Source organism: Cyprinodon tularosa, unplaced genomic scaffold, assembly GCF_016077235.1.
Source record: "Cyprinodon tularosa strain WSP-4 unplaced genomic scaffold, ASM1607723v1 ctg146, whole genome shotgun sequence".
NCBI lineage: Eukaryota > Metazoa > Chordata > Actinopteri > Cyprinodontiformes > Cyprinodontidae > Cyprinodon > Cyprinodon tularosa.
In genome coordinates, this window is record NW_024038287.1 from 962,822 (window position 1) to 983,913 (window position 21,092).

Below are 21,092 nucleotides of genomic sequence, written 5' to 3' on the forward strand. Positions count from 1 at the left end.
AAAAAGATTGGTTTTTTCTTCTCATCTGTGGTCAGGGGATAGATCTTATCCCAATAGGTGCAATTATCAGTTGGAACTGTATAATTCATTATATTTAGAAGACATTGAGGAGTTATGGTGGCAGGAACCACACGTAACAGCGGTCTGGCTCCCATACACACAAGACAATCAGTAGACACTGTTTTAGCTGCTTGTTCTGCCATTAAAAGCCAGTTGTTTGTTTGCCCAGAGATTCCAGTGGTGACTTGAAACAATTCATCTGTTTTAAGCGGGTCATTAATATTTTGAATTTTTATCTGTTCACCTTGGGCAGAAGTAAGAATCCCTTGTATCTCATTTTCTTCTTGTGTAACATTTGCAGAGCACAGATACAATGTCCAACACGGATCGGTTTCACTAGACCGTGCACATATAAATGAGGAAGAACAGCCTTCCTTCTCAAGGGGTTCTGCTGTGGAGTTTATTGTCATAGTGAAAACTTTGGAGGCATGGTTAACAGTGAACCCTGATATTCTACTCATCCATTTCTTAGCTAAAGATGTCCATCCATACGATCCTTTTTTCCACTGTCCAGTGGTTCTGAAAACGTCTCCCCAACTCTTTTGAGTTCTTTGAACTACACGGGGATATAGGTAGAAATCATAACCTCGCCAATCTCCCGGGTCAATTTTAAATCTTTGCGAGAATGTTTGAAAAGGAATAGTCACTACACTGATTACTCTAGTAGAGTTATAGCAGAGATAGACGTCCCTTTTACAAATAGCTGGCTCATGGGGGCAACAAGAATCCTTGCCCTGAGTGAGAGCTAAAAACAAAACTAATATGAAAAGTTGCAACATCATCTAAGTTCAAACTTCAAAAAGTTTCCTATGGGTAATCTTTTACACAGTGGTCTACTTCCTATGACCTCTCGGCAGAGTTGTGTACAATCATCACCAGTTTGAGACGGTTGTATACTAAAAATACAACCCCCTTTGTACGATGGACTTCCTCTGAAGGTCGGTGAAGGAGACCAAATGCGTATTCTATAACAGGTACCACAGTAGAATTACTAGAGTGCTAAGCAGTATGGTAAGGTTCCACAGAATAATTAAGAAAGTGATTTTACTTATTACTCATCTGATCTAACTATCACTTTCTTGCAATCCATTTAGAAAACAAATCTATTATAACCAAACAGAATTGAAAGGATAAATAGGTTTAGGGAAAGCACCTTTTTTAGGTCTTAAATTTCCTTGAAGATTATGTTTAGCACATATTAGACATGCTTTACAAAAGTTTTTTGCATAAAATATAAATCCATATGCTGTATAATGATGCTCAATGCTCAATCAATCCTACAATCCCCCCGTTTGAGACATGAGTGAAATCATGACTCAATATAGCAGCTCATTCAAAGAAATTTTTTTATTTGGAAGGATTGGTTTATGTTCTGGTCACATATAGGGGCCATCATGGATTTTATGATAGTTTGGCTGAATAACATGTTTGTTTCGTTGAATGTCATCCCCACTTCACATGTATTTAATAAGAAATGTTATGTTTAATGCAATGTTACGATGAAATTAGGACAGCAACTAACAATTATTTCGTAAATCGATCAGTCTATCGTTAATTCTTTCGATTAATTGGTTAGCCAAAAGTTCTGTAAAGAAGATTACTAATGACATTAAACCAGGTGAAACCAAAACATTTCCTCCTGAAGAGCTCCGGACGGAAGTTATTGACAGACAAAAACATTTTATATCGTATTTGCAAAATGTTTATAAATTTATTTTACAGTTTTGGTATGATTACTGATCCAAGTGGGTTACTCTGTCGGAGAAAGCCAGATTTTACATGTATATTATGTGTTAGAGTCTCTATACTCCATTTAATGATGAATCACTAAATTTGTTTACGAATATGTAAATAAACAATGAATATGATTCATGTTTTCAGCCACAGATAAAATACATGAGATGGGCAACACAGAGTAACTACAGCCCAGATGTTCAACTTTCATAGTGAAGTTATTATTTTTAATGAAGCATAGTAGGTAAAAATATAAGAGTGGGGTTTAACTCTGCACGATTCTATATATTCAGAAGAAAGTACTGTATTTACCGTCTGTCTCAGTTGTTCAAATAAAATCATTTACAAAGTGGAAAACAGTCCTAATTCCACATTCATCAGAGCCGGTGATACTCCAACATTGATAAACAGCATCTAGTTAGTGTAGTGCTTAAAAATGTTTATTAATGTAGCAAAATGCTCCTTTTTTCTTTAAACAATGAATTCCTCTCATCAGTACTGATGCTCATATCAAGCATAAAAAAAAGAAAGGCATGCATAATGCATAGTACCAATGACACCAGACCAATAGTGTCCCTACCAGGGATGGGATGCCCAGCCTCTGTCTAAGCAAAGCATAGAGCATCCCTGCCTAAGAGGTTAACTGAACATTCAGGTAAAGTCAGTACAGACAGCCGGCAGGAGAGTCCTTCAGGGTCTCTCAACCACACAAGCTGGATCTCCTGCACAGCCTTTAAATGACCTTGAGCTAATCGGACTATGACAGTCTCAGGTCCTTGGCCAGCACCTGGAATTTGTTGTTTAACAGTTGTTCTGCATGCACCACTGTCACACAGGAAAACTGTTGGGGTGCTATTCACATGTATAGTTAATACAACTAATCCTTATTTATGCATATTAATTATGTTTTTGATAAAAATGCTTTGGCTAAAATGCCATCAGAAGGCTGATAAATAGAGAGGAAAAAAGGACAAGAACAGAGGGACAAAACCTAGAACAAATAATGAATGTCTATTCTATTAACATTTCTCTATCTGTAGAATAGGACTGTTTTATAGGTTTTCTTGTCAGGGGGGGCCCCCTGCCCATCCATGCCCAGGGCCCCAAATTTCCTAAATCCGCCCCTGCCTATAGACCATCATGACAGGAAAAAATGGATTTTCAGCTGGCCCCTGACCCGCCAAAGGATTTGGCAGCTCAATTAAAGGAAACACTCAATTTCAGGTTTGGGTTCAGGGGCTGGCTGTGGGGAGATTAAGCCTCCCCCCATATCTTTTGACCAAGCCCCCACAGGTCCCCCAGAATGGGTAACCCTTGTGGAGGTGCTGGGCATAGGAGAATAAGCCGGTAGATTCTCAACTTTAGGAGCTGGCAAGACTGGGGCTGAAGCAGAAGCAGCAGCAGCACCAAGTTCATTTGGGTCTTGCTGTAAAGCTGCTTGTGCAGCTGCTTGTGCTTGCTGTAATAATGCTGAATATGGACCTACAGGTAAATCATCTTTACGATGGGTATGTGCAAGGGTATGGGTTCTTTTATTGTGGTTCTGCAGGCTCCTGTATCACACAAAATTTAACAGGAGTGCCCTGGACCATCAGAACTATTTCTGGTCTATAACATTTCTTTAAAAAAAAAATCTTCTAGGTTTAAGACATCCATATTTTCACCCTCTATCTCTCTAATAGAAAATGGTTGATCATCTAGTCATGCTGAGCTTCCTGCTTTTGTGGTTTACTTTGACAGTGTCTAGCTATGTGGCCTTTTTTTCCACATGACCAACACGCTCTGGAATTATCAGTTGAGCGTGATCCAAAATCTCTTCCCTTTCCACGGCCTCGGCCCCTACCTCTGGACTGCTGATAAAACACAGTGTCCTCTTCCTCCTGATAAAACACAGTGGATTCTTTATTGTGATTCTTTTTACTTTTTATGACTTTCTCTGCATGCAGGGCGTGGTTTATATACTTTTGGAGTGTTGCACCACTCATCTCTATGTGGTGACGATTTACCCATTCTTGAATTACACATTCTTCCACATCTTGCTTTGGAGAGGGAATTCCTTCTACTGTTTTTCTTTGTCTCTCCTCTCTCCCTCTCTTAACTCCACGCTCTCCCTCTTCTCTCTGTCCTGCTAATTTCATCCAGACCATGGTTTGCATGTAACCTTCTTTTGCCATCAAAGTGTCTTTATTTTTGCTTTTTGTTTTTATTTTTTGCTGCAATTCCTTTATGTTTGTGGTGCTCAATTTACCATTAAAACCGTAGTTTTTTATCCAGTAACACAACGGCTCTACCGCCCATGGGTCATCATTTTCAACTGCTTTCCAGTCTTTACACTGGAGTTCCTCCAATAACTTCTGTTTTTCTTTACTTTGCCCCTTTCCCATTTTGAACTAAATTTGGGCCCAGTGGGTTTTCAACACCTGTCGTGTTCTAAACACTGGGGCTTCAGACAAGATGGTGATCAACGACTTTTTGTGGTAAAACTCACTTCAACCCTTACAGGTGGAGTTTTCTTGTCTACAAACATCCACAAAAGCTCACCATTTAACCCTTGTCTTTTTGGTATGAAATACAGATATCTAGTGATATCTATATTTCCTTACACACGCACACACACACACACACACACACTCACTGCGCAGTTAACTTTTACTTTATTTCTGTTTACTTATTTTAAACACAGAGGACGCCGCTATCCTATGCAGAATTTAACTAGTTTACAACTCGGGGAGCCTGCCCTTACAAACTAGGGGAGCCTGCCCTCCCGCGGACTTTAACTGTTTTAAAATTTCTATTTTACCTGATAGAGTCTAGAATTGTCAGGGTTTTAGTACAAAAGGGGGACCTCGTTACCCCATGCGGAATTTAACTATTTAAGATAGAGGACACCGCCGTCCTTCACGAGGTTTAAACTGTTTGCAAAGGGGAATCTCGTGACCCCACGCTGAGAGGACTTCAAAAGGGGAATCTCGTGACCCCACGCCCTTCACTTCGATCTTTTTTTCTTTTTTTTTATATTATTATATTTTTATAAATTTTTTATATTTTATATATTTTTCTTCCAATAATTCACTCACTCCTTATTAAAAGAAAAACTACTCACAATTCTCTGCGTCCTCGAAATGCTTCAACCGTCGGACCCCAGCTTGTAAGGGAGAGACCAGTCCCGTAAAGGGTCTCTTTGCTGCGGCCGCAGGCTTATCTGGATCTCACTCACCTGCTGGGGGTCGTCGGGTATCTTGCAATCCGGCTCGAAGGACCAATTAATGTTAGGTTTAAACACCAAACACCTTATTCAGCAACCTGCACAAAGAATGACACAGAGAATTTAGTATATTTTACTTGCAAGGAGAGGGGATCAGAAACTGCATTCAGTTACAACTTCAAACCCACTCTGAAGCAGTATCTGCTCTCCAAGCCCTTTATTGAAGAAACGCCCTGATTACAATGTGGTTTCAACCGCTAAAGGGGGAGGGAACAGAACCCAGTTGAAACCAGAATTTTCGTACAACATCATACAACATCAGAGGATAAGGAGAACCCCTCTCCTTATCTAGTTGCACAGTTCTCCATTCTCCTCCACACCCTTAACGACATCTGTTAACAGCAGTCGCAGTCAACATCCCTCCTGCACAGACTTAAAAAAACATTAATGACACAGCAAACAAAACTAAATGTTTTAACACTCTTTGTAATATGAGTAAGATAGAGATAACAAAATGTGTAAGTATAATATGATTAAAGTAGAATAACTTATGTTCAATTAATTAACCCAACAATAAGTTTTGGAGGGAACTTCCCCCTAGCTCTTATAACTATTGGGACACACAAACCTTAAACGTGAACGCGCAAAACCGAGTGCTAGGGTCCAAAACAAGTGCAATTGAGAGAAATGGGAGTGGGCATTTTTGTCACATTGGATCAATAACATGACAAAACTTTGCTTAAGGAAAAACTGCCACACATTAAACTCAACTATTTCCCAGCAGTGAAACATTTTTTTTCCTTTTTTTTTTAACTGCAGTGACTGGGGGAGGATAAGAGTTAATAGATGAACAGATGATGTAATCGTGTCCAAAAGTTTAGTTAAGTGTTTACTACTGTTTTTAACACAAATATACCCCACATATTTATTTAAAACAATTGATAAGAAGCTATATTGAATTTACTCTAGGTTCTATAAATTTATTAAAACTATTAACTTTACAATTATTCACAACTTTACACTGATCTATCACATAAAAAACACAATAAATACTTCAAGGTTTTTTGTTATAACATAGTCACAAGTGAAAAGGTTCGATAAACTATTGTATCTGATACATGACTGGGTGTCTGTAAAGAAAAACAAAAAAAAAGTTTAGCTGTAAAACCCACATTCTTAACAATAGGGAAATATGCATATGCCAAAATCAGCTCCCTCAATCTCTTTAAGATGTTCACTGAACCAACAGGCCTGCATGACACCTTCAACCTGAGGTGTTATGTTCGACCTGAATGCTGGATGAAAGGACAGCTGGCAAACAAAGCTCTGCTATTCAGGAGAATGGGACCACATTGTTTGAGAAATGGCTGCCCTACTGATAAATACACATTGTCCATCTGGGTTGTCTTGGTTCTAGCACTGACATGTTCCATTGTAAAGCCTCCTGACAGTGAAGAAAATCAAACATGAGCAAGTTGTCATGGAGAAAAAACCAGCAGGCAAACAAAGAAAACAAAAAGAGATTTGCATGTTAGTAAGCTTCCATCTGTTCTTCTTTTCTCCTAGTTCTTCACTTTTTCTTGTTTGCAGCAGGTGATTTCTTCCCTCTTGCAGTTTACTCAGCTGGATTTTTTCTAACCATTCCGGTAAAACTAAAATACTGCTGCTTTCATGAAGTCAGTTTCCTGAGAAGATGAATCTGCTTTTTCTCCTTCTTTCCATCTTCTGTCACTCCAGCCTCTTTCCATCATCCACTCCTCTACTGGGTATTTTTAGAGAGGCTCCGGATGCATCGCCTTCTCTCCTCTGCTGCTTTCTGGCCCACGCTTGCTTCCGACACTGCTCTTTTATTTCAGCCTTTGCTTTCTTCTTCTTCCTCTCCTTCTTTCACCTCTTCCCTGCAGACCGCAGTTTTTCGATCCATCTTTTTAGGAGACAGTAAGACTTATGGAAATTTGTGTGCTACCTCTTCCTGATCCTTCTGCTTTCGCTTCTCTTTCCTTTACCTGATTTTCATCACTCTGCCTCTTTTCGTTTCTGGCTCCATCAGAAGTTGAGAGATAATTTTCAGAAAAATCCTTTGTGATGGTTGTGAAAGTTTAAAAGGCAGTCATACCAAATATAATGAAACATATGTAGACTTCTAGACACAGCATCAATTACTCTGGTATTTAGCAGGCATTTCTAAAGTCAGTCCTCTAGGGCTGCTTTCTGCATGTTTTACGCCAAAATCCCGCATCCTACACAACCGTCCTGCTGTGCTCGAGACCGCCTGCGCAAAGCCTACATTCTCTGGTTCCTCCTGTCCAGCTCCGGACAGGAGGAAAGTTCATATCCGGACATGCGGAATATGCATGAATATGATATATTTAAAAAAAATCACCATCAGTATCCAGCATATGTGCAGTTTCTGCCCAAATATTTTCTTTGTTTTGATTTTCTTTTTATTTTTGTAACAGGGATACCTGGGATCATGTTTTACTAGTTTTGTTCTCCACTTCCTATTCAGCTTCTCTTTATCCATGCCTGTGATAAGATTGTGAGATGCGGTCATGGAAGTTTTGACTGTATTAGATGAAACTTTTAAGCCTCTCAGTATAAAATAAACATTTTGATCGAGATGAGAAATCTGCTTCCTGGTATGTTGAAATACCAATAATTTGCATTTTAATTGAACGGCCTTCGTTTTTGGGAATATTTAAGAATTACAAACTAATTTGTAGTTACCAATCCATTGTTACAATATTTTGATTTGACAAACCAGATCTTCTCGACGTTCTTTTTCCTGTTTGGTGCGATTGTAATTTTGGATCTTGATCTGTGATCTTTTGGATCTTTACAGCAAAGCAAAAAATAGCCCGGCTCCTAATTTTGACGGTGATGGATGGAGAACACATAACAGATGGTGCGGAGGAGTAGTGGTGGATGTGGAATTTGTGATAATTTAATGCAAATATGTCACAATTGTTTTTTTTTTGTTGTTGTTTTTTTTAACCACAGTCTAAAACTTCCAGAGTTCATTTTTTTTTCTTTTGCCATTCCAACAGAGTCTGTGAGACGTCACTGGCAATCAGCTGATCAGACAGAAATAGTACTGCCGCACAAGTTGCTTCCTCCCCATCGTTTGGCAGTGTATTATTGGAGGTGCTAATTAACAACTCAACACCAGTAACTGGTAAATCTGTTGGGAGAGGGGATGTAGCAATGAAGAGAACAAGAGAGGATGAGGATGGAAGAGGGAAGTAGTTCTTCTGCCTTCTGGGCTTAATAGAGCGTATAGTGTCTGAGACCTGCTCATACACGCACACACACATTAAGGTTTAGGTCACTTTATTGTTGCCTGTGTGTGTTTTGTGTGTGCCTGTGTGTGTGTGGCTCTCTACACATTGGTGTTGACAGGGACTCAGCTGGGCTAACCAACATCTGGCTCTGTGTCTCTGCTGGTCTGTTATTCGCTTCACACTACTCAGACTGCAGCCACATGCCAACACTAGATTTACACCCACATTCCCCTTCAGCACAGTGGAACAGTGGTTTGTAGATTCTGGTCTGCAGAGACATAAGTCAGTCTTGTGTGTGGGTTTTCGACAGCTGTTCGACTCTCTGCCCCCCCAAAGGCAATAAAGATTGCAGAGCCAATTCATTCTTAAACACTAATATTATGTTTCACTTTCACAACAAGATTAATTTGCCGAGTCACTGTTTTTATAAGTCGTGTAGCTTCACAACTTTAATTAGTAATCTGTGAGATAATCTGAAAAGTCTGACGGTTAAAAAGCAAAAGTCAAAGCTAACTGCTGGTGTTGGTACAATGGAGTTTTAAGGCCATAATATAATTTTTTTATGTTTACTTATGATAATAAGGTCACAATGTTATAAAGTTAAAGTTTTGATGTTGCAATAATAAACTCGTAATTGTGAGGTCTTGAGGTTCAAGTATAACAAATTGTAATATTAACAAAATAAATAATATGGGTCTAAGAGAATAAAATCATTAATGAATAAGATTAAATTTAAAACAGTAGAACTAAGTTTTTGCATTATGAGAATAAACATGTAATGTTATGGGAATATATATTACAAAGTAAGGCAATATATTAGGAAAACTAGGAAATTAGATAACCATTATGTAAATCCTTCCCCCTGCCTTAAAAAACTGGGCTGACGTTCTAAATTTGATCACATCAGACCCTCAGCACTAACAAAGCTTTCTTCCCAGTAAACCAACCTTTCATCACATAATACAACTTTGCTGTGAGTGCATTATATTATAATATTATGAATTTATTAGTATGGCCCAGTACTCTGTTACATTACTACAGTATTTTCGTGTGTATATTCTTAAACTACTAACCCTTAAAAGTATATTTTGAAAAATTATAACATGTTCTTTTTGTCAGTGGCGTATAACCATTCCATGATAGTAACTGACTAGGTGATATTTCCACTCCCAGAGTGTTGTGTAGGAGATATGTTGTGTTAAAGCATCTTCAGGTGAACCCAGAGGTTTTGTCAGGTTTACTTATCATCTCTTGGCTATTCCATATCTCCCATGTTCTTTCCATAATTAAAAAGTATCTATTTTACTCAAATCTCAGATTATAAAGTCTTTCAAATGATTTGCTGGTAGTTGATATGTTAATTAATAAAAAAAGATTATGCTCTTAATTTTAATGCCGATTTAAGTTTAAAGTATAGGCAAAATGTTATGTTGCATTATTGGCCAGTCAACTTAATGGCTCAATTTTGTGTATACACCTATTTATAATAAAAATAAAACAATAAGTAGTCTGAGCATGCACAAAGGCCAAAGATTTTTAAAAATGTAAACTGCCTTGATTTAAAGAAAGGTTGGTACATTCAGTTGTCTACTGGAGTTCATGGCTTATTCAACTTGCAGCACACATTGTGGTTATTTGATGATCTTGGTGTTATGCAGCCTTAGGCGAAAGACAACCTGCCTTAATTGTTGGTTTTGGGAAATCTGCTTTCTTCAATACACTATACAGTCACTAGTTTAAGCTCAGCCTATCCAAAACTATTTTTAAAAGCATATAAAGAAGTGAAATACAAATGTTTTGGAGTTGTGAGAGTTCATACCTAAATCCACTTGGGTTGTCATGCTTTTGTAACGTTGGTTTTATGTTTGGCTCTCTTTTGATATTTTCTTTGTACTTATGCTCCCTTGTATGTTCTATCAGCCATTCCCTCAATTCAACTTTAGTTACTTACCTTTATGCTACCATTATGCTAACCAACCACCTGCTACTTTCTCGGTAATCATCCCTCAGACTTAAACCAACACTTTTTCAACCTTCATAAAAAATGTTCATAACTTTTGTGATTATACGTTGACTTACAACTAGTTGAATGAGACCTTTGTCATGGCTTGAGGGGTCAGTATCGTTTTCACGGATACTAAGAAACTCTGAGGAGAGTTTCAGTAAACCTGCCACACAAAACAACTACAAATGTGCAGACTGCTTTAGGGTATACGTCACTTCTCTAGTTTCCGCGTTTGTTATACAGGCAGAATACATTTCCCTGAGAGACTGTATTTTCGTGCTAACTGTGGAGGGCTGATATTCTGGCAATACGGCACCTTCCTGCTGGGATTTATACAAATATTTACTGTGACATTACATTATGTTTATCTTCTCAAAGCTCTAAACTTGTCTTTACATCATTCGCTGATGAATCGGATGAAGTGGTCGGCATCGGTGGTGAAGGGAATACTGTACAAACCAAAGTTAAACATTTATCATTTTCAACATCATCATATGGCTCCATAGTTAGAATCATTGGCTCATTGCTTTTCATCCTTGACACAGCCACTGGAAACATAAATGTAGTTAAATACAACTGCAGGAGATAAGGATTTTACAAGCCATGTGCTGCTCCTGCTGGAAAATGCTGTCTTCCTTCAGACAAAACAATACAGATTTTGTCCACTGAGGGAGCCAAACTGAATCAACACTTAAGTTCCTTAGAATCTCTCAGTTAGTCAGAATGACTCAACTTTAGTTTTTGGAAGATTTTTTATTTCCATTTATTTCAATCATTTATTTTCTTTAACCTGCTTGCCTTCTCCCTGCATTCAGGTCCAGCGCTATACCATGGCATTAAGATCCAGGGGTATGATTGTACTCAGGCCATTCATGCAAAAATACAGCAACACTTAATCTAGGCTAAAACACTTATTCAAAAAAATTGCTTATTCACATGTGGGATGTTTTTGCCACCAAGTATGGCTAAACCAATTATTAGTCTTAGGAGGGATTTATTTGACCCTCCTTAAGAAATTATTATTTCAAAACATTTGTTTGTGTTATTAATTATATTTTTTTCTGATGATATGAAGTATTTAAAATAAACAAAAAAGCCTTAACAGAATTAACATCAATGGAGGCATAAATAACTTGTCAAAGTTGTATATTGGCACTATTATAGCATACAGTCAGAATTAATGAGTCTTGAAACTGAAGTTGTTAAAACACTCCCAGGTATAAGGCATGCAAGTTGTGGTGATGTTGATATTTGGTATTTTCCAGTGCTAAACATAAAACAGATATATTTGAGCAACTGGGTTGAGCATGTGTTCTGTAGAAAATGTACTGTAAATCAAGAAGGGGTTGATGTTCCTTCACACGAGCCACCTGGAAATCTCATGACTCAACTAAACCAGTCTGGTACTCTGTCACTTCCTGTGTTCCCAAGCACTGCATCTGACCCCAGGGGCGCAAGATGGCTCAGGCATGTAATCAATAAACACACAGCTGAGTGAACACCAAGAGCTTGTCCTCACCTGGTGGGACATCTTTGTAATGCAGAAGTGAGCAATACAGAGAAGTACTGTATCAGATGTCTATGTTTTACGCCATCAAATCCCTGATGGAAAGGAGTCTCTGGAATACACTCATGCTTAAAATAGCTGCATGATAAAGGTTCACCTCTGCAGCTGAATTCAGTCCAAACACTAGAGTGTCATTTTGCCTCCTGGATTCAGTCTATTCTCTACATCGATCCAACCTGTTTACTGTATCTGTATCTTTGGACAAATTGGAGTGTTAAAAAACAGAATTGTGTTTCAGGAGTTGGACGATTCATATTACTTACAAAGATCATATATTGAATTGTTATTTTCTCCTTCTTAAAGAGAGAGGAGTATATCCTGTCTAGAAGGAAAGCAGATTTATTCATAAATACCCAAACTGCCTTGTGCTGATCACGGAAATGCCAGAAAATCTGGCGTACTAACAACCGCCAACACGTGATGCCTGACGCCACTGCGTTGCCATGATAACCGACCATGCACCCTGTTTGTCTGACAGCTGTTCCCATGGCACCAGGCCTTGGATCAGTCCCCTGGCCTCCCATTGGCAGGATACATGTGGTCTTGTGGGTCAGAGGTCAGGTGTATGACGTTACTGTCATGTTGTTTTTTTATTCTGAGGAATAGCTGTGGGTTTTTTCCAAACTCTAGTCATCTAAGAGTTAAATGAGAGCCTTTTGAAAACATCTGGACATCTGTGAGAGAAAGGGTGGCAGTTTGAATCCATGATAACTGTTTTATTATAGCTCATAATTTGTTAACATATTAACAGAAAAGCAGTTGTTTTTCTTTATAGACTTTTGCTTTGATCTTAAATGTTTATTTTTTGGCATTTGGCCGAAACAAACACATTTAATTTTCTTTAAGATATTTAATAGTTAGTATCGATTTATCATTAATCAAAATCAAATTAAGTTCACTCATACATTTACTGCCTAACTTCACAACATTAGCCATCTTAAGGCACTTCCCAATCCCATTGAATCCAGTTAATATGAACACATTTCTATTCAGATCTGTCAAATCTGTAAGTGTGCGTTTTTAGTCTTGCTCTTACAGAGCAAATATTTCCTCCCTGCAGACCTCCTATGAAAATTAAACGTGTTCAGTCTTGCTCTGATTTTATGTACTTCCACATAGACAGTAGAGCTTCAGTTAGGTCCAGTGAGGAGAGACTGGGGATTTCAGAGACTTCCTTCAGCATCTTACTTTCAGGATGTACTTGCCTGACAGCCCAGGTCTGGGTATCTTGCCAGTTGTTTTAAACGTCAATCATTTAGTATTGTCCAGAGAGTAAGACACAAAAAAAAAAAAAAAAAAGAAATAGAACAAACTGCAGGATTTAAAGACCCTTTTTTTATACTTTATTTAATACCCAGAGTATACCAACTTGTTTAATTAATTGGGCTGTCTGCGCAAGTATACAGGCTGCACTCAGCTGTTTAACAGACCTGCTGTTTGGCTGTTATTTTGCCTGTTGAAGTTACCATATTTATATCGCGTTATTAAGTGTGATGGGTGGTTGTTTTCTGCCGTGTCCACATAAACTTCAACTGTGCTTGTCATTCATAAAATATTGGATACACATACCGATCTTTCTCAAAAGCGTGGGACACATTTGTGCACAGAAATATATGGGAAAGGGGAATGTGATGCAGCAGGGTAAAAGACAGGTTGTCTAACAGGAGGATCTGACAAACAACTGAGTTTACCAAGGAGCATTTATTCTGAAAACTTAAAAAAAAGTCCAGTGGTTTGTTTTTTTTTTTTACTTTTTTGGGATGCTGAAGAGGCTGAGTACTGGAATCCAGCACATATGGGTGAAATAACTAAAGCACAGAAACTGGAAGACATTTTTTACAACAATGTGAAGAAAGCAATAGTAAAACATACCTTAATCAAAAAAGATTACCATATACCTGTAACCAGTCCATATCTGTAATAGATAACTAAGTTAACTTTTGGACTCTTCAAAAACTCAAATTAAGTACCCTTAAAGACTGACCCTAAAGGCTGATTAGACTGTTACCACTTAAATACCTTAGGTATTCCATACGTCTTTAACCATTGACACACGTGCACGGTTTTTCTTTATAGATAACTGGATGATATATTTATGTGGAAAATGGAGATAGGAGAAAGTGTGTAGTTAAAAATCATCCTGTGAGAAACAACTGCTTTGTAGAAAACATGTATATCTAGCAAATGTATGCTGTGTACATAGTCTAACTTTTTAATCAGGGGATTGCTTTGACTAGAAACATATTTTAAACAGGAAGATCAATAGCAATGGAAACTCCTCTGTTTAAGTAATGAACAGCTCATTTTTAAACAACTCTGCATTAAAATCTTGTTCATAAACCAATATACCTTATATCATCATCCTTGGTCATTAATCTGTACGTGTACAAGACGGAGTACCCGGAGAGAACCCAAGCATGCAGAGGGAGAACATGCAAATTCCCCGGTCTGGGGTTAACCCCGGGCCGCGAATTAATCCCAGAACCCTCTTTTCGATTGGGGAGTGGCGGCCTAGGGGTTAGGACATTGCTCTTGGAATCCAGAGGTCCTGAGTTCAAGTCCCACTCCCACAGACTGCCACTCTGGGTGCCTGAGCAAATACCCTTAAAGCCACACTGCTTCCCGGGCGCTGCACAATAGCATCCCACCGCTCCCTAAGGGGATGGGTTAGATGCACAGAATTAATTTCGTTCCTCTGTACTTGTGACAGTGTAATGACCATAAAAACTTTGAGGAAAAAAAAGGAGATACACTAAGAGCCTTATCTATTGCAGACGACATTAGTGCTGCTTCTGACAGAAGCTGACATCCCAAAGGATAAAACCTTTTTATGGTAAAATTCTTATTTCTCAAGAACTTATTGGAGATTTCACATCACAGGCTGAATGTTCCAGCCTTTTCCACATACCAGCTGATTGGCCATGATGAGTCCCAGACTGCCAGTCACCTCCCCGTTCCAACTGTGCAGAGAGGCTGTCTGTTACTGCAGCATTTAAAGCCACAGACATCTTAACAGACCCAATTCGTGTGCTAACAATATCCTTTCTTGTTGAAATTATTTCTTAATTCATGGATTTCGAATTGCTTTTTGGATTACCTCTTAGTTTTGTGTGGACAACTTTTTTTCACTACAGACTGACAAAAACAGCATTTTTATTTTTGCTTTGCTTTCACACCTTTATCTGTAAGCATCGCTAGTTGGCTGTGGATGTGACATGGTGAGGGATCATTGTCTGTTTAGTCATTTTTACAGGAAAAAGCTTCCTTCGGCATATGAGGAGTTATGTTTTCAGTCTGTTTTACAGCCACAAAGTGAAGGTCATATCATCAAAGACATGTCTGCTTTCAACACATCCAGGTAAACAAGGCTGCTAAGAATCACTAATTTTCTATTAGTACCGGTAGTTGATTTAGAGAGCGAAATAAGAGAATGTAGAAGGACGTTTTTCTCTGTTTTACTGAGCTTAAGACCAAACAGGTGACGGACAAACTCTCACTGTATTTGTGAAGGAAGAAGTTTTCACTCCCCCTCTGTGAGATGCCTATAGAGCATGTCGGCAGCCCTTAACGCACTACACTTTAAAAAGTTCAGTTTAAAGACAGTGTGGGGGGGCTAGCCTTCCTTGATTTGCAATTATCTCGCATTTTATTTCCATCACAAGCAGGAGAAAAGCCCACGAACCACTGATTAACAAAGCAAGCTGAAGATCTCATTTTTTTTCAAACAAAACATGTTTTGCTTTAATTGTTGACTTCATGATTGTTTGGATCTGTAACATCCAATGCTTTATAAAATTGTTAATACTTCCTTAACTTTTTTATATTTGAAAAATCTTCAAATTTCATTTTTTATTATTATTTTAAGCAAAGTACCTCCTAAGAACATATCAAGTTTAAAGCAGCACTGTGAGGTTAATTTAACAAAAAAAATCTGTTTTTAATTCTGATACATTCACTGAAATCAGCCCATGTAGTTATTACTGTAGGACTTAGCAGGTAAAATAAAGAATTGTATATCCTGCTGGTTTTTGATCCCATAACCGGAGTAATTACATTGGGTTAGGTGTAATTTCAAAATCTAACCTCTGATTTTAGTGGAAAAAGAGACAATTTCCATCTGTACTTGTTCTTTGCTTTCTATCTGGTTCCTCAGTTCATTCTGGTAATCCATGAAATGTTCTGAATAAACGTTATGTGTTCTGTGTATTGCAATTCTTAATGATTTTAAATGTTACTAATCTTTTAATGAAACTAATACGTTTAAAATTGTCCCCCCAAAAAATAAAAACAATGTTCCTGGTAAGACTTACAAGTACTCCATAACCATCAATGGTACTTTTATCACAGTGAAGAACAATGGTGCTAGACCCCATTTACAGTTCTATGACTTTTGAGATATTTTCCTACAAGTTTTGCACATCAAAACACTGAAAAGGTTTTTCATTCTATATTTTCTAAACTGATCCCTTTTTAGTCAATTTGGATGTGTAGTGGCTCAGGAGGTAGGACCCAGAATTCAGGCAAGAAAGACAGAGGAACACTTCAAAAAAGTTTTTTCAAACAATGACAGAAACGGATCTGCAGCGGCAGAGGCTGCAGTGGCTAGGGCTTCTGAGGCAGGAATTTCTATTGGAGAAAAACACAGGTTAGTGACTATGGAAATGTGACGGAGGATGATTTAGAATGCGTGAGTCACTAACCTGGTTTGACTGTTCAGTCCGTGCCAAGAGAACGAGGATGATTCCAGCCGGTTGACTGACAAGACGCAGCGGGCGCTGCCAGAGAGTTCCAGACATGGAAGCCTACAAGGCTGCAGAGCTGACATAAGATCAAGCTCAAGGCTCAGGAATGATCTGGCCCTGACGGCTGGGACCAAGGAGATAAAATAAAAGCAGGAGCAGGTGGATAAGATGAGCAGTGATGAGGAACAGGACAGAGCTAAACAGGTGAATGAAATGGGGATTCATGCCAGCCACCAGTTTTGACTTTAACTGGGCCATTCAGCTATTAAATGTATCTCTGTGATTTCAAACAGTGGATCAAATTGACATATGTTAGATGTTTAAAGCCTGGGATAGGGTTGGTAAACTACCAGGTATTTTTCCCTGAAATGTGTATTGTGTTCCTTGGTCTTTAAGGTGTTAGGTTCCCAATAAAACTCTTAGGCATTCCCAAAATTACAGGAAATTTAAATATCACACTTCACAGAGGTGAACTAAATTAACTAAGTAAATGACCTCTGACGCCAGAGCTTTAAAAACAAATGTCGCTCAATACATGTCCACGCTGCACTATTCAGCTTCTTATTTAACATTTTCAAAAACATTCCATTCAAAATGTATGCACTTTGTTGTGATGATTTATAGGTAATTAAAATTAGATGGTTTACAGCACAACGTAAAAATACATAGTAGTATGAAATAAGAAATATAGAAAAAGTTCAAGGGTTTGAATATCTTTCAAAGAGTAGTTTTTATTCAAAAGGTTTTATCTCAATGTCATTTTTAGGGTGGATGAAATTGTTCTTAGAAGTGTTAAAAGTTGCGGGCTTAATCTCTAAAGCCAACCTTTATAATCTCTCTTCCAGGACACTGCACCAGCAGTTTGAGAGCTACAAACAGGAAGTACGTCGCATCGGGGTCGAGACGCGTCATCAGCCGACGCAGCAGAAGGATGACGCTCCCACCTGCGGCATTTGCCGCAAGACAAAGTTTGCTGATGGCTGTGGTCACCTCTGCTCATACTGCCAGACCAAATTCTGCGCTCGCTGTGGAGGGCGGGTCTCTTTGCGCTCCAACAATGTGAGACTCCTTAACTCTGGCATACTCCTCTTTTTTTTATTTTCCTCTTTTCTCACCTACTTCATTCCTGCTGCAGATAATATAAAGCTGCTCCTCCCTGCTTTTGTGCTGTGTCTATATGCGTTATCCTCTTGCTTTCTTGCACGCTTTGAAAAACCAAAGTGTGTGAAATGAATGGCTTTACCCCTAAAATGGACCATGAATGGTTCTGAATTGATGCCGCTTTGCAAACTTAAACAAGAAATCACACTATTTGGGGTTTTGTGTTGCAATGACACTGTATTTGTCACAGTAAGCATGAGAGCTTTTGTGTCACTTTTCTCAAGTCACATCTCCAGGAGTGGAAAGAACAAAAAAGGAGCTTCAGTCACCCGGTATCTCTTTAGCATATTACCACCTAGAAAAAGCGACACAGTTTGTCGGTTTTTTGTTGCAGACTATTTTAGGCACAATTATTATCAAAAGAAAGAAATCAGTGCATATAACTTACCCCTTTTTAAAGTAATAAAGGATCACATAGAGCCGGTTATCCAGATTATTATTTTCTTATTATTTTCTTTTAATGTGAACATTAAGACATAATTTAAAACAACAGGCATTAAGGGTGGAAACTTAAAACCATTTTGATAAACTAATTGAATAATGAACCTATTGTATAAATTCCATTGTGAGCTAAAATTAATTTTGAAACAAAAATTGTATGATAGTTTAATCTACCCTTTGAACAGTTCTTATCTAATTCTAAAATACTTCAGATGGATCAAATTTGAACATATGGCAGATTTTTTTTCGTCACAGTTTGCTATTTCTAAAAAATCTATTCAACACAAGTGACACTATGACCATTAGTAGTCATATTTGAAGCCCAGGTAGACAAGGTTTAAAAAAGTAAAACAGCCAATTAATAGTTATAAACATCAGGTCGCTCCAATTTAGAACATTTTGATTTCCAACCCTTAACCCAACATTTTTTTTTGCTATTTTAGGACTCAGCCCTCCTCCATCTAAGCCTTCTCTGGGCTCCCCTCCAACTTAAGAGAGCTCTCCTTCTGCTTACTTTACCTGAATCTGGGCCCTCCACCCTCAGCCTGCTGCTGCCCAATCTGTTCAGTGTTCACTCATCCCAGTTGGGACTGCAATCATACTGGGATCGCATGTACACAGACCTGAAATATCACTCAGATTATTGGATAAAAATAGTTTCCTGCTGGTGGATTCATTCATATATCTCTTTAAACACAAGACAAGTTGAAATGTGGAAATGACAAAAGATGAACTTAATCACTATATATGATTTATCAAAGCAGGATAATCGTTACAGCGACTTATGAATCACAGATCAAATGTTCACTGATCTTTTTTGCACAAAGTCTAAGAATTTAGCCATTACACTGTCACTTTATGTTGTGAAATTCTTGTGTTTTTCCATGTTTAATATCCAGAAAATTCCAGTGCAGTTTTTTGCAATTTCTCCCCTCATTGTTCCTGCTATTAATTTTAGAATTTCTGTAAAACTTTGAAATATTAAAAGCAATAAAACATTACAAACTTTACACCCCCCTCCCACACACACACTTAAAAATTAAGTCTCTTTATACTACCAGAAACCCATTACTATGGATTATGTGTTTCATATCCTAAAGAACAATAGTAAGTAGTTCAGCATCCATTCTCTGCTTTGTGAGTCGACTGCCACGGTTGCTAAGTAACAGAGCTTACCCTAAGTGAGGCGTGGTGACAGCTGGGGAAGGCTGGACCTGTTTGAATTTATAGCTGAACTCTTCTGGCCTCCTTATTTTCAAAGCCTCCGAAGGAACCAGTCCAGGTAGACCGATTTCTTTGGAGGATGCAGCTGCTGAAATCGAACAAAGCATCTGTGTTATGTAAGAGTGTGATGGCCACTCAGTTCTCCAGGAATGTGAGGACTGCTGCTCAGAGAGTACAAGTCATGAGAATTAGAAATGCAGGGATCAAATGAAATACCAAGGAATAACCTTATAGCATTGTTATAAGCTTAATTAATTAGTTCTGCAGCCCCGATCCCCTCTTATGCTGTCTTGTTTACAGCTCAGCTTACATATTTTTTATAGGATTCAGATCTGAGAACTTGAGATGACCATTGAAAGGGCTTAATGTTGTGTCTAGCAATCCTTTTCTTTGTCTGTGTGGTTTCTTGTAGTGACTAAAAGGCCCTTTGTATCGTTTCATATTTATAAACTACAAAAACATGCAACATTTATTAAAAATTATTTACTCGTATCTGTTCTAATTGACTTAATTTTTTTGTATCCTTCCATTTAACATATTCTAGGTAAATTGGTAATTACTAAGATAAGTATTTCTTTACTTATTTTTAAGCCAGTAATTAAAAATGAAATTTAGATCTTCTCATATTTCTAGTCTGAAATAAAAACAAATACAATAGAAATAAAGGTGATTATTTTAAAGCTACAGTGTGTAATTTTCAGCGACATCTAACGTCCAGAGTGCAGACCGCAGCAACATGAACATCTCCCCCCCACAGCTTCTCCCCCCCAACAGTACGGCGAGCGTTACGGGACAAAATGTCTTCCACGACGTCCGCATCACCTACCTTCTCAAGTGATGAGGTTTGTTTACATAGATAATTTTACAGATAGTATTTCATTAGTCTGTGTAGGGTATAGATTTCAGTTCATCTGAACGGCAAGCGTAGCGCAAGCGTAATGGGCGATCTCGTAATCACTAGTTTGTTGGCCACTCGCTGCCGTAGCGCAAAGATGTCTGCCTCCATGGCTGCGAGACCCGCTCCTATGTAATTATAAATAACGAATTCTAAGGCAACGCAAATATTAAGGTTAAGAGGCTGAGCTCGTAGATGATGATAAATAACATAGTTATGTATAATATATTACATTTCTGACTCTATATCCCTGTAATTATTACACACTGTAGCTTTAAGCATATTAAAAAACTTAAGCAAGGACTGCAAACTAGTATGGGGATGTTACACAAGATGCCTTCGACATAGAGACATGAATGTATTAAATGGTAAAAAAAAAAAGGTAACATGTTTTTTTACAAGCATTCAATTCAGTTTATTCATATAGCACCAATTCACAACACATGCCATCTCAAGGTACTTTACAGTTCAACCAGATCATACATTCAAATCGATTTAAAGTTTTCTATCTAAGGAAAACCAGTTGATTGCATCGACTCATTGACTTGAATGCAATCTCTCAGACTAAGCATGCTTGTAGCGACAGTGGAGAGGAAAAAACTCTCTTTTAACAGGAAGAAACCTCCAGCAGAACCAGGCTCAGTGTAAGCGGCCATCTGCAGAGGCCGACTGGGGTTAAAGGAGAGAGAAGCAGAGATGTAAAAAGCAACTGTGAAATGCGGCCCCTTCTAAGCATGTGCTTAGAAGGCTAAAAAGAAAGATGACTGTGGAGCAATG

The 21,092-nt window shown here is 38.2% G+C and overlaps 1 protein-coding gene across 1 annotated transcript in view; it reads left to right on the forward strand.

The window, feature by feature from the left end:
* Positions 1-21,092, forward strand: part of rims1b (regulating synaptic membrane exocytosis 1b) — a 96,614-nt gene that overhangs the window by 16,585 nt on the left and 58,937 nt on the right. Inside the window, exon 2 of the mRNA XM_038278985.1 lies at positions 17,440-17,653. Within this exon, the coding sequence (XP_038134913.1) occupies positions 17,440-17,653 (214 nt within the window). The remainder of the gene's footprint in view (positions 1-17,439; positions 17,654-21,092) is intronic.